This window comes from Urocitellus parryii, chromosome 5 (genome assembly GCF_045843805.1).
Source record: "Urocitellus parryii isolate mUroPar1 chromosome 5, mUroPar1.hap1, whole genome shotgun sequence".
NCBI lineage: Eukaryota > Metazoa > Chordata > Mammalia > Rodentia > Sciuridae > Urocitellus > Urocitellus parryii.
The window spans coordinates 120,100,965-120,113,574 of NC_135535.1; the positions used below are offsets into that span (position 1 = coordinate 120,100,965).

Here is a 12,610-nt window from a genome sequence, read left to right on the forward strand (position 1 = left end):
AGGTGTGTGTGTGTGTGTGGCAAGAATTCCCATGTATTCATGGTCAACCTGTCAACCTTCTGATGGAGGGCTGGCCCATTTGGACTGGACTGCTGATGACTTTGGAGAAGTCTTTTGTGACCTTGGCTGTCCCATCCCAGAGCACATCTGTCTGCTCTAGTACTAACTGATTAGTACTTTAGAACCACAGATCTGAACACACTAAAGTTGCCAGCAGATGGGTACTCCATCAGCTGTCTTCCTTGTCTGTGGCAAATTCTTTGAGTCAGGGTAATGAAAATTATAGAGCTGGATCTCCTTCCTCTTTTGTCACCTGGTCTTGCTATATAGAAAAATACATATGCCATTTCTAGACTGTTCTCCAGAAGTTAGGCTCCCACCTTGCCTGCAAGGAGTTAGCTACTTAGACCTGGGTTCAGAATCTGTGATAAGGTTTAGGACGTTTACCACTTGTATGAACTAAACCATAAGTCTGATTTTAAGACTCACCTTAAAAAAAAAAAAAAAAGTCTCACCTAGGATGCCTGTTAAAACCAGACATTCACAACCTACACTAGAACGAGAGGGCCTTGACATTACTTTTTTATCAAATGCCCCAGATGTTTATCATAATGGCAATTTGGAAATCTCAGAGCAGCAATTCACAGGGTGGTTACCTGATGACAGCACCCTTTGGTAACTATTTTAAAATGAAAATTCTTTGATTTTACCCTAGATCCATGGAATCAGCACTCAGTCCAGCAACCTGTGCTTTAGCAAACGCCCTGGGTGGTTATGATGTATGGAAAGTCAACAATGCCCTAGGGCAGGGTGAGTGAGCCAAACCCAATTTCTGGCATTTAATTCTTCTTTTTAAGAAAACCAGTTCAAGAGTCCCTGGCCCTGCCCCAACTAGAGAGGGACACCTGCATTGTGAATGGACCTACAAGGTAAAAAATAGACAGTAAAGTAAATGCTGACATTGGATGTAGCAGCCAATGGGTGCCAGGCATTCTGTTGGCTTTATTTGATTTAATCTTCAAAATAAACCTATGAGGCAATGTCCTTTGCTGATGAGAAAGATGAGGCACAGAAAGGCTAAATAACTTGCCCACAACCAGTAATTGGTAGAGCCAGGCTTCAAGTCTAGATCTGTTTATCTCTGATGCTTTCAACCATGTTCTGAAATATCAAACCATGCTGTCTCCCACAGCAGATGCCTGAGTTGAGTTCTCTGAACCTGTGAAAAGTGTGTTCCTGGGTTGGACTGGATAATACCTTAAAACTAAGTCATTTCTCATCATCGAATCTAACATGTCATCAAGAAGGGCTATGAGCTGAAAGCTCACCTCACTCTGTGTTTGGTGTTGTAAAAGAAGATGGAAACAACACATGGCCCATTTCCTGCATATTACTGCTTTTCCCTAGAGAAGACAAAATCTATAGTTACTTTCTCTGGACCTCTCACTGAGACAACTTTCTTCATTATGTGTGGCATCTGAAGCTGATTTATTACTATTTTAATTTTTTTTTCCTTTTTCTAAAAGGCCTTGCAGATGCTAGGCAAGTACTCTACTGCTGAATCACTTCTCCACTTCCCCAGCCTTTGCTTTTTATTTTTGCAATTTGAGTTTAAACTAATGGGGGCATTTGTTGCACTGTAGAGATGCTGGCTGATTTTATGTCTGACCCAAGGTCTGCTTAAGGGTTCATCAATGTACTTGGATGTATGGGATCTCCCCTTCTCACTGTGATGTTGGCAACACAGGCAATGTGTGGATCTCCCTTCTGTGAGCATTGGAGGGTAGGGTATGTCTCTGGATAAGAGGCAGAGCTATGTGACAATGATGTGCAATTAGTGACAGCTTCAGAACTGTGGGTACCAAGAGAAAGGCTGCCCCTGAAATGCACAAAAAGGCTGTTTGCAGAGTCAGCCCAAGTAGTGGTTCACCTAGTTTGTCTGTAGTATGCCTGGGGCAGGGGGTGAGATATAGCTGAACACAGCTCTGCCCAATGAACACTTTCTGAGAAATATTCGGAGGCCTTAAAAAAAAAAAAATGCACTGCTTTCTTTAACCCCACACATCCCTTCATCAAAGCTAGATAAAAAATGCCCAGTATCTGATTCAATTATTTTCAAAGGTCAACCAGAAGCCTCCACCCATCCGGGGCTGCAACTAGGGCTCTGATCCAGAAGCCCCGCAGGATAGTCTGGCCTATGATAATTTTGCCCCTTCTTTTTTATCTTCTGTTCTCTTTCAGTACCCATCCTTCTCCAGTGACACCTGAAAGAGGCAACAGATGCAGGGACTTCTCTGGTGGTTGGAATGTGTGTTGCACCCAAAGGGATCAAACAGAATTAAACACAGGGATGGGCTAAGCATAAGACGCTTCCATGTGGTCTCTGGCATGCAAGGTTTCTGCCCTTCTCTTTACCCACAGAAGACAAAAGAACACTAGAAAAGTGAGGTGGCTTCCTTAAGGCTATGCAGTGAATTCAGGTCCAATTCAACCCTAGTGCTACTTCCATGAAACTTCCTACCTTTAAACAACCATTTGAGGACAACAAAATATGACTTATCCCTTGTCTGTTACCTTTTCAATGATTAACAAAGTGCTAAAGACATGGAATATGAAGTAAATCTTATGAATGTGATCCTTATGGGCCCTGCCCTACCTAGTTATAGACACCTATACCGTGCAAAGGCCTATAAGGTACTATATTAATAATAATAGTAACTGCTGATGTTGACTTATAAATAAGAACCTAAATAGAACACAGGGAAGCAGGGAAAACAAAAAGAGTCCTGGGCCTGAACCCAGAAAACCTAATTTGGGATCTCAGCTTTAGTCTTACCTATAAGGTGACAAAACATGCTTTTGTCTATCTCATAGGTCCCATGAGGGAGATCAAATGCACATGATCAGTATCATGCAAAATAACCCACAAGCACTTACATGTGCCAAGTATTGTTTTAAACACTTTATACCAATCTTCTCCTTTAATCCTTCTACCAATTCTGTGAGGAAGGCACTAATATTATCTTCATTTTACAGATGAAGAAACTGAAGCATATAGGGGCTATTGCTATTGCTTTCCACAGCTGGAAAGAAGAAGATTCAATATTCCAACCCAGAGAGTCTGATTTAGACCTATGCTGCCCTCCCCAGCAAAGTGGAATATTCCTTTGGAGGTTGTGGTGAGACCACTGCCCTGGGGTAGCTGGGCAAGCCACAGGCGCAGGCTGACCTGCTGGCCACGTCCTCTTCGGTGCCCTTGTCTAGTACGCTGCTCAGGTTGTGCTCAGCTTGCGTTTCCTCAGGTACCTCCTCCAGCTCCTCTGCCCGTTTCACAGACCGGTGGTAGTTCTCCAGTTCGATTCTCTCAGGAGTGCCCCTCAGCCTCTTGGCAATGCTAGGTTCCTCCAGGCCATTTACACTGGAACCTGCAAGGCAAGCAAAGAGGCAAAGTCTTGATGACACAATTTGGGAACTGAACTCAACATCTAGGTATCCAAGGCAGCCACCACGCATTTCCATGAAGGGATGGACAGCCCTCATATGATGTCAGAACATAGGGTGGGTTGAAAGCCAAGGCTGGTAAGGATGCTGACATAAAAGTGGAAGAACTGCCCTAAATGGAAGAAGCAGACTGTATATCCACATCTGCTCTGTATCACCCCAAACCTCTGGCCAGATTGAAAAAAGAGACCAGGTAACTGGTGACAGTGACTGGGTGGGCTAAAGGGGATGTGGGGCTAGACCTCTGGGTAGCTGTTCTCACTGCCAGGAGCTATATGGCTCTAAAGCAGCTTTCCTCTAACAGCTTCAGGCCCCCACAGGGATGATCTGGGATCTAGTCAAGGTTCGTGCACTGTTTATCTGACTTCAAGGCACCCGGGCTAGCTGTTTCGCAGACCTTCTCATGCTGTGAATTTGTCTGTCTCCCATGGCCATTCATGGTAAACAATGTAGAGAGTAAGAATACCACATGGATGATGTTGTGCCCCTCTGCTGTGGTTATTCAGCTTTACCATATGGGTAAAGTGGTATTCATCATCTCTCCAACACAAAGGCACAGTTTCCTCTCTAAATATCACTCACGTATGGGGTGATATTCAGAAACATAGGAGTACCTGCCCTAGCATTCTTCCATCTAGTGATCTGAAAGTCTGTTGATCTTTTCCTGAGTCAGTGTACTGGGGTCAAAAAAAGGTTATTTTCATAATTCTGTCATTCTTTTTTTTTTTAAGATGGATACAATAACTTTACTTTATTTATTTACTTTATTTATGTGGTGCTGAGGATTGAACCCAGTGCCTCACATGTGCGAGACAAGCACTCTACTGCTGAGCTATAACCCCAGCTCCTCCACTGTCATTCTTTAGTATATGTTTGAATACCACTATGGACTCATGGATTTTTTTGAACTAAAATATTGAATTGACTTCTACGTCTCTTTAGTCTCCCTTAATCTAGAACATGTTCCCTTATTGCAATCATTATTCCTTTGGGAGGGGGGCAGGGATTGAACCCAGGGATCCTTAACTACTGAGCCACCCCAGCCTTTTTTTGAGACAGGGTTTCGCTAAGTTGCTTAGGGCCTTATGCAGTTGATGGGGCTGGCTTTGAACTTTCAATCCTCCTGCCTCAGCCTCCTGAGCTGCTGGGTTATAGGTATGCACCACTGTACCTGGCTTAAGCCTTTTTTATTTTGAAACAGTGCCTTACTTAAGTTGCTTAGGGCTTTGCTAAATTGCTGAGGCTGGCTTTGAACTTGTGATCTTCCTACCTTAGCCTCCTGAGCTGCTGGGATTATAGGCGTGCACCACTATGCCTGGCTTATTACTCCTTTTTCATATTCCTTATTGTCCCAGTTTTGGTCAGAGAAAGCTCACCATTTATTCTGAGGTGTGTTCATTGCAAAGTGATATAGCACACAGGTACATATGTAGGTACAAATCCAGGTTAGACCTGTTTCCATCAGCGACTGACAGATCTTAGAAAAATTATTTAACTATCAGAGCTAATGTCCTGTTTTACAAATGAGGGGAATGCCCACCTTCCAGGGTTATAATGAATAGTGAATGAACTTACAACCATATATACATGTTTGGGATGTATATTTGTGATTCTGTGCCACAGGCATATCAGTTACCTTCCTCTACTATTTAAGCCTAGCATACAGGCAATATTCAGCAAATCTGAGGTAAGCAATACATCTGATGTCTGGTAACATTTTTACCACCAATTTGTGTGCATTTTTACACAGGTATGTGGAATCCATCTGTTCTGGACTATAGAGAGTCACATGACAAAGAAAAGATGGGAGAAGGTATCACCAGATATGGCATAGTAATATGCACTTGCATTTAGGATTTACTAGACCTTTAAGGAGGGGTAGACATGATGTGGAGGAGAAGATGCAGGAATATAGGGGTGAGTGGGTCCTGAATAGCCTTGTGGTCTGGCCAGGGCAGGTCCCTAATTTCTGTGACATTCTAAGTACTAAGAGATAATGCTGTAAGGTTGGGGATATAGCTCAGCTGTTAGAATGCTTGCCTCGCATGCACAAAGCCCTGAGTTCAATCCCCAGCACGACAAAAAAAGAAATAATGCTGGGTTTTGGCATACAGTGTCCAACCAACTCTGTTTTGAGTTACAGGTGATTTGTCATATGAAGTCTGACTAAAGGAAAATAGTGGGAATATTGGGTTAGTAATTTTTGTGTTATGACAGGTTGTACAAAAAATGTTCTGGACACTTGTTTTGTGTACAGTGTTTTAGACTCCTTTTGCAAATGCATTAGAAAGCATATTTTCACCAATCTAGAGAGGCACAGGATAAAGTCTTAGCACATCTTTCACCAAACAGCTTCTTTCAAGTTTACTAGAAATCTTCACTGAGAAGCAAAATTTAGGTAACTGTGTATTAGTGAGGTCTGAACACAATCCCTGGGTTCACCTGTGTCCTGTACACATGCCTACTTGTCCTGGTTCTCATGTCTTTGGGAATATTATTTTAAAATCTCTCATCTGTTTTTCAACACTGAGCTCAGGTCCCCAAAGCATAAGCTATAATGCTGAAGGAGGGCATCTAGAAAATTAGGAAGTATGTGGGCTGCAGGTAATGGCAAAATAGAGGCAGGAGGCAAATAAATGGATGTGCCTCAACATGCTCTAAACCTGCTTGCCCAGGCCTTGGGAGGGACCAGACTCTAACTGCGTAGGTTCATCATTCCCACATCAGTCTTTTTTCTCATCAAAAACCACAGTCGCTACATAATAAAGATAAGAAAGCTGAGAATTCCCTGACTGTACTACCATTTGATTCTCTCCTTCCAATCATACTTAAAAAAATATTTTTTTCTAGTTGTTGATGGACCTTTATTTTTATTTATTTATATGTGATGCTGAGAATTGAACCCAGTACCTCACACATGCAAGGCAAGCACTCTCCCATTGAGCTACAACCTTAGCCCCTCAATTATATATATTAAATAAATATAATAAATATATAATATATAATAAATACACATAATAAATATAATAAATATAAATATATATTATATATATAAAATTTATATATATATATATAAATATTTATTGTTTAGTTTTCGGCAGACACAACATCTTTGTTTGTATGTGGTGCTGAGGATTGAACCCTGCGCTGCGCGCATGCCAGGCAAGTATGCTGCTTGAGCCACATCCCGAGCCCCTAAATCATATATTTTTGAAAACTGCTCTTAAATAGAAAAGGAAATAAATGTGAAATAAGCACCCAAGTTTAAGCTTTCCCAGAACACCACAAATATGGAATAAAATCCAGTGTTTTTTTTTTTCTGGTGGTGTTGGGGATTGAACCCAGGGCAACTGAGCTATATCTCCAGTCATCAGTATTTTTTATTTTTTTTTAAATGGAAAAAGAAAACCAGAATGAGAACCATCACTTCAGGAAAAACAAACAAGTAACACTTATCAAGAAAGATATTCAAGAAGGGAAGTCTATTTTCAGTGGGTGATGCATACTATTTGCCAGAAATTCTACTAGGACCTTGGGAAACACAGCAGATGAAAACACTGTTCCTAACGAGCCATAGGTTATTCCTAGGAGAGTCCTGTAGGCAGCATTTCAGCATAAAGTATCAAGTGTTATGACTGATGCATGTACGTGGTATACTATGGGAGTACACAGAAGGGCAATTTAGCACTTCCTGGGTTTTGAAGGAAGGTGTTCTAGAGGAAAATGTTGTTAGCCAGATTTTAAAAAAATCTGTGAAAAGTAGGCATTATGATTTTGCAAAGTTGATAAATGAAATTTAGAGACAGGTCACACAGCTCATGGTAAAGGAACCCAAAGTCAAATCTGAGGAGGAAAGCAATAATTTGGAGACTACCATGGTCTCCCTTCACTATGACACAGAAAGAAAAAGAAGGTCCGTTTCCATAAATAGTCCTAGTCTGTGTCCCCCTTTGGGAGGCTCCACTGTCATCTGCCCCTCCCTATGATTTTTGATAAGATGAAAGCAGAACTTCATGAAGTATCTTGGCACAGAGAATCTAGCACCTGGAACTACAGACATTCTGCCCTTCTCCTGGTGTTATTTCTTTGGAGTGTCTACAAGCTCTGCAGACAAATGGATCATCAAGCATCAGAACTTGGCAGTCCAAACCCAGAGTCAGAGGCTCAGAAGGGAAATGTTGATCTAATTCTGGGCTTAGCTACAACCAACAAAAAAGAAACCAGAAGCACTCAGAACTATTCAGATTATTCACACATCAGGGCCCTAGTAAAAGGATGTTTGGGGCCATAGAAACTTTAAGAAGTGATTCACTGGAGATTTTGTAAAAATTAAGGTGGGAAGTAGAGCCACTTGTGCTGTGCCTGTCCTACCAGGCACATCCCTGGTCACATCCATGCAGAGCTCAAGCTCACCCCAGGTTTTCAGCAACAAGGGAATGCTTTGGCAGGGTGTCCCCTGAGGGCTGGGTTGTTTTTCCAAGGGGAAGGTGGAACTTAGAGGATACTTGGCAAGCACTCAAAACTCACCAACTGCCAAATATGCTTAATATTCCCAGCCATAACCTCAAAGCACCATGGGAGATGTAAAAAAATAAATAAATAAATGAGATCAGCATTCTTGATTCTCTGTCCTGGGCCAGAGGTTGCCACATTAGCCACGTGGTGAGGACAGACTGAGAGAGCAAAAGACATGCTAGTGGGGGATGCCTGAGGTGGCTATAACAGTGTGACAAACACAACACTCCTCACAGGTCCCCCTCTGTCATCAATTAATGGAAGGGCCTAGGAGAAATGACTGCAAGAAAATAGGTTAAAAAAAATCACTGGTATTTGGGGCACAGTGGTACATACCTGTAGACCCAGCTACTCAAGAGGCTGAGGCAGAAGGATAACTTGAGCCCAAGAGTTTAGGAGCAGCCTGAGCAACCCAGAAAGACCCTATCTCTGAAAAAATACATGACAGAAGCTGGTGCAGAAAGTCAAAGCATAACCAGCCAGGTCAGGTGAGGGCTGGCCAAGACCCACCCAGCCGGTCCACTTCATGTGCCTCTCAGTGCAACAGCAACTTCTTAGGGACTTTCCAGCTAAAAGTGGGATGAAAGTTTTGGAACAATTTCCAAGGCTGGTTGTCACTAAGTTAGGGCAGGCAGATCTCAGGTCATGGGGAGGCCAATTACAGCCTCACACATACCAAAAGGAAATAGCTCCTAGGATCTGGGCCTCATCCTAAATAGGAAAAAGGCTCTGGGCCTGACCTGAGGTTCTGTTTTGGAATAGTTACTGCCTTTGTGAGCTCCATACATCATTCTGAAAGAAATATTTTTCCTAACAGGACAACCTCCTCTCAGCTGATGCGTAAGAGCTGCCAGGAGCCTTTAGTTGTGTCTGATTCCTGGAGAGAATGGAGGGACACCCACGATACTTGAGCACTGGTAGCTGCCCAGGGCCTCAGCAGGCAGCTTTTCTCCTCCATCTAGCCTAAATGCTAGGGAGGGATCAGCTGCTAAGCATACTTTGGGGCTTCAGACAACTGTGGGAATGACATGTGAGATAGGAAACTTAGGGCTTTATCTTCCTCTACCCTCAATTCATTTCTGGCCTATTCCTTCTTTAAAAAAAAATTAAAAATCTTGGGGCTGGTGTTGTGGCTCAAGTAGTAGCGCGCTCGCCTGGCATGCGTGAGGCACTGGGTTCAATCCTCAGCACCACATAAAAATAAAATAAAGATATTGTGTCTACCTAAAACTAAAAAATAAATATTAAAAAATTAAAAATCTTTAATCAAAACATAATAGCTGTACATATCTATGGGCTACAGTATGATAATTCAATATATGTAAACAATGAAATTATTCATTAGCATTTCCATCTCTTCAAACATTCATCATTTCTGTGTACTGGGAACCTTGGACTCTTCCAATTATTTAGATTACAGTGGCCATAAGGTGCTGTAGAATCCTAAGCTAATTCTTACTGTCTCATTGTACTGTGGTACCTACTACCTGACTTCTCTCTCATCTCCCCTCTCCTTCCTATCTTCTAGTGACTATTTTACTCTCTATCTCAACGAGATCAATTTTTTAGCTTGGGAAAGCTTGAATGAAATCTGAATCTGATAAGGCCTTAGGAAAGGTCTTAGATTGATTTTCACTGTATCCACTGTCAGTAGGATGGCTGCAGGGATCCACTCATCCTACCACTGATTCAACAATAACAGACAAGACTTTTATATTGCCTGATTCACTCCCCTCAGAAACATTCACAAAATTGCCTGAGCAATTAGGGTTGCTTTCTTCACCCTGAGCACTAAGCAACGCAAGGATACAAGGGTGGGGTCTAGGCCTTAATTTTGCTTTCTCTCTGAATTGGAAATGATACCATTTCTACATTCTCCTATGTTTCCTCATATACTGAGACTGATGGATGAAACCATTTGAAGTGTGGCCAGGCTAGGACAGGATCACTATGTGGTCCAGAGACATTTTCCTACTAAGGATCAAACCTGGCTCCTGGGCTCTGTTTCCTTTTGGAATGTGGTAAGATTTGCGCTGGGTTGGTCACAATATAGTGAAAAAAATCAACTTGGAAATCAGTTCACTCCTCTATTGTGCTTTGGGCTAAAGTTCCCATATTTCTATGTTTAGCTGTCTGAAAAGTGTGCAGGGTAAACACTATTCAACTTGGGGGTCTTCTTGACATACAAACCTAAAATAATGGAACAGGTCATTATGCCTTAGGAACTTCATCACTTTGAGTCAAGCTGGACAGTATTATCTGGTATGTGTGGGAGGAGGGCTTTAGTATGATTTTAGCAAGAGGTAATCACTCCCAGCTTAGAACCCAACCCAGCAGAGAAAGATTTGCTGGGAATAGTTAAAAGGCCCTGCAAAGACAGGAGCAGTGGCACATGCCTATTCCTTCTTTTAAAAAAATTTAAAGAAGGCTCCCATTTATTTGGGAGGCTGGACAAGGAGGATTAAAACCTCAAGGTCAGGCTCTGCAGCTTAGTGAGACCTTGTCTAAAAAATAAAAAATACAAAGGGCTAGGGGTGTACGCAGTGGAAAAGCATCCTGGGGTCAATCTCCAGTACCACCACAAAAAAGAAAGAAAGAAAAGGCCCTGGGAACCTTTTTCTTTTTGCTTCTTATAGGATAGCTGGCATGACCAATTCGGCATTTCTCTTTTGCCCCAGGCTATTTGCCTAAGAAGACTCTGCTAGACTGTGCTCATATATATATACATTTTTTCATTCTAAGAGGGCACCAAACACTTTCCAAGTACTAAAGCTGCATGTGGAACAGAAGTTTTCAAGACACTGCCATGGCAAGGTGGTTTTTGCACATCTTTCCTCCAACAGACTTCTGTGGCTTCATATTGGTAGGGAGTCTCTGTTCACAGACTATTTTCAAGATCATGTGACTAAGTTTTTCTTGTGAAGGGGGCAAAGAAGTAAGCACCCTTTATTGAGCGACTACCTGTGTCAAACACCATGATAGGTATGCTACCTATAATGGACACTTAATTGTCACAACTTTCCTATAAATTACTATTATTACTATTACAGGTTGAGTATTCCCTTGTACAGATTTTTGGGACCAGAGTATTTTGGATTTAGGATTTTTTTTTTTATTTTGGAAAATTTGCATATATATAATGCCATATCTTGGGGATGAGACAGACACAAGTATAAACAAAGTTTACTTATGCTTTATATATATCTTCTGTTCATAACTTGAAGGTAATTTAATGCAATATTTTTTATAATTTTATACACAAAGGTGCTCAAAAAGTTTCAGATATCAGATCATTTTAGATATTGGATTTTGGATTAGAGATATTCCAACTACATAATATTGAAGGTTCTGAGTGATGTTAAGTAACAGGTTGAAAGGCTCAAATGAGGCAGAGCCAAGAAAATTAAACCCTAAGTTAGTATTCCTTCCACTCAACCACGGGAGGATGGAATTATTACTTTTTAAAAAATTATTGCTGGTAAAGGAACCCAAGCCCTCAGGCATGCTAGTCAGTACTCTATCACTGAAATGCACCCCTACCCCAGGATGTTATTTATTTTTTGTAGTTGTAGATGGACAGAATTTTATTTGTAGTTGTAGATGGACATTATTTTATTTGTTTATTTTTATGTGATGCTAAGGATTGAACCTAGTACCTCACACGTGCTAGGCAAGTGCTCTGCCATTGAGCTATAGCCCCAGCCCCCCAAGATGTTATTTTTAACTGCTCTTGTTATTGGCAGCCAGCTCAAGGAACCTGTCTGGATCCTGGGTGGCTGGATTTGGCTGACTGCCTGTGTAGAAAATAGGCAGTTGAGGGAAAAAGGAAAAAATGAATTTTATGCAATTGGATCAAACAGAAGAGAAACAGCTAGATTGCTTCTCAGCTGATCCAAGTAGAAATTCTTACAATATATAGAAATAAAAGTCAGGTGTGTATGTTTAGCTAGGCTATGCATAACCAGAGAACGGGTCAGTGGAACTTGGCTGGGAAAAGGTATAGTTTTTATTCTCAGTACGAAGAAATTCAGGAGCTCTCTGTTTCACCCCCTACACATGAAACATTTTTCATTTGGAGTAATTTTTTATGTGGGGATCACTGAGAAAAGTAGGTCTCATTGACTCAAGGGAAGCTAAGTTGCTTTGGAAATATTTAATTACCAGAGAAGTTGTGAAATTCTGAGTTAAATGGAGGAGAAAATCCATTAGGGAGTAAATCAGTACTGTACCAGGAAAAACCACCCAGATGGGAATGGGGACATTGTAGTCTGGAATGCTACTTCTCAAGAATGTTGAAGGCACAGCTCCTCCCCCACTCTGGGCTGCAGATGGAGGGCCAAGCAGTCTGCAGTGCTTGGCTCTCAACCTGAATGATCTCATGAGACTTCTGTTTTTAAGTTCAATTTTTTTTTTTTGAATTGGGAATTAAACCAAGGGACTCTCAACCACTAAGCCACATCTCCAGCCCTATTTTGTATTTTATTTAGAGACAGGGTGTCACTGAGTTGCTTAGCACCTCAATTTTACTGAGGCTGGCTTTGAACTTGCAATTCTCCTGCCTCAGCCTCCTGAGCTGCTGGGATTACAGGTGTGC

General features: G+C 41.6%; 1 protein-coding gene across 12 annotated transcripts in view; it reads right to left on the bottom strand.

The window, feature by feature from the left end:
• Mical3 (microtubule associated monooxygenase, calponin and LIM domain containing 3) overlaps window positions 1-12,610 on the bottom strand; it is a 198,040-nt gene that overhangs the window by 50,416 nt on the left and 135,014 nt on the right. For 11 of the 12 annotated variants that reach the window (XM_077798619.1, XM_077798621.1, XM_077798616.1 and 8 more), the window contains one exon: window positions 3,230-3,425. In XM_077798619.1, the coding sequence (XP_077654745.1) occupies window positions 3,230-3,425 (196 nt within the window). Of the gene's footprint in view, window positions 1-3,229; window positions 3,426-12,610 lie in introns of those variants that run through there. The other variant, XM_026413872.2, reaches the window with a different exon arrangement.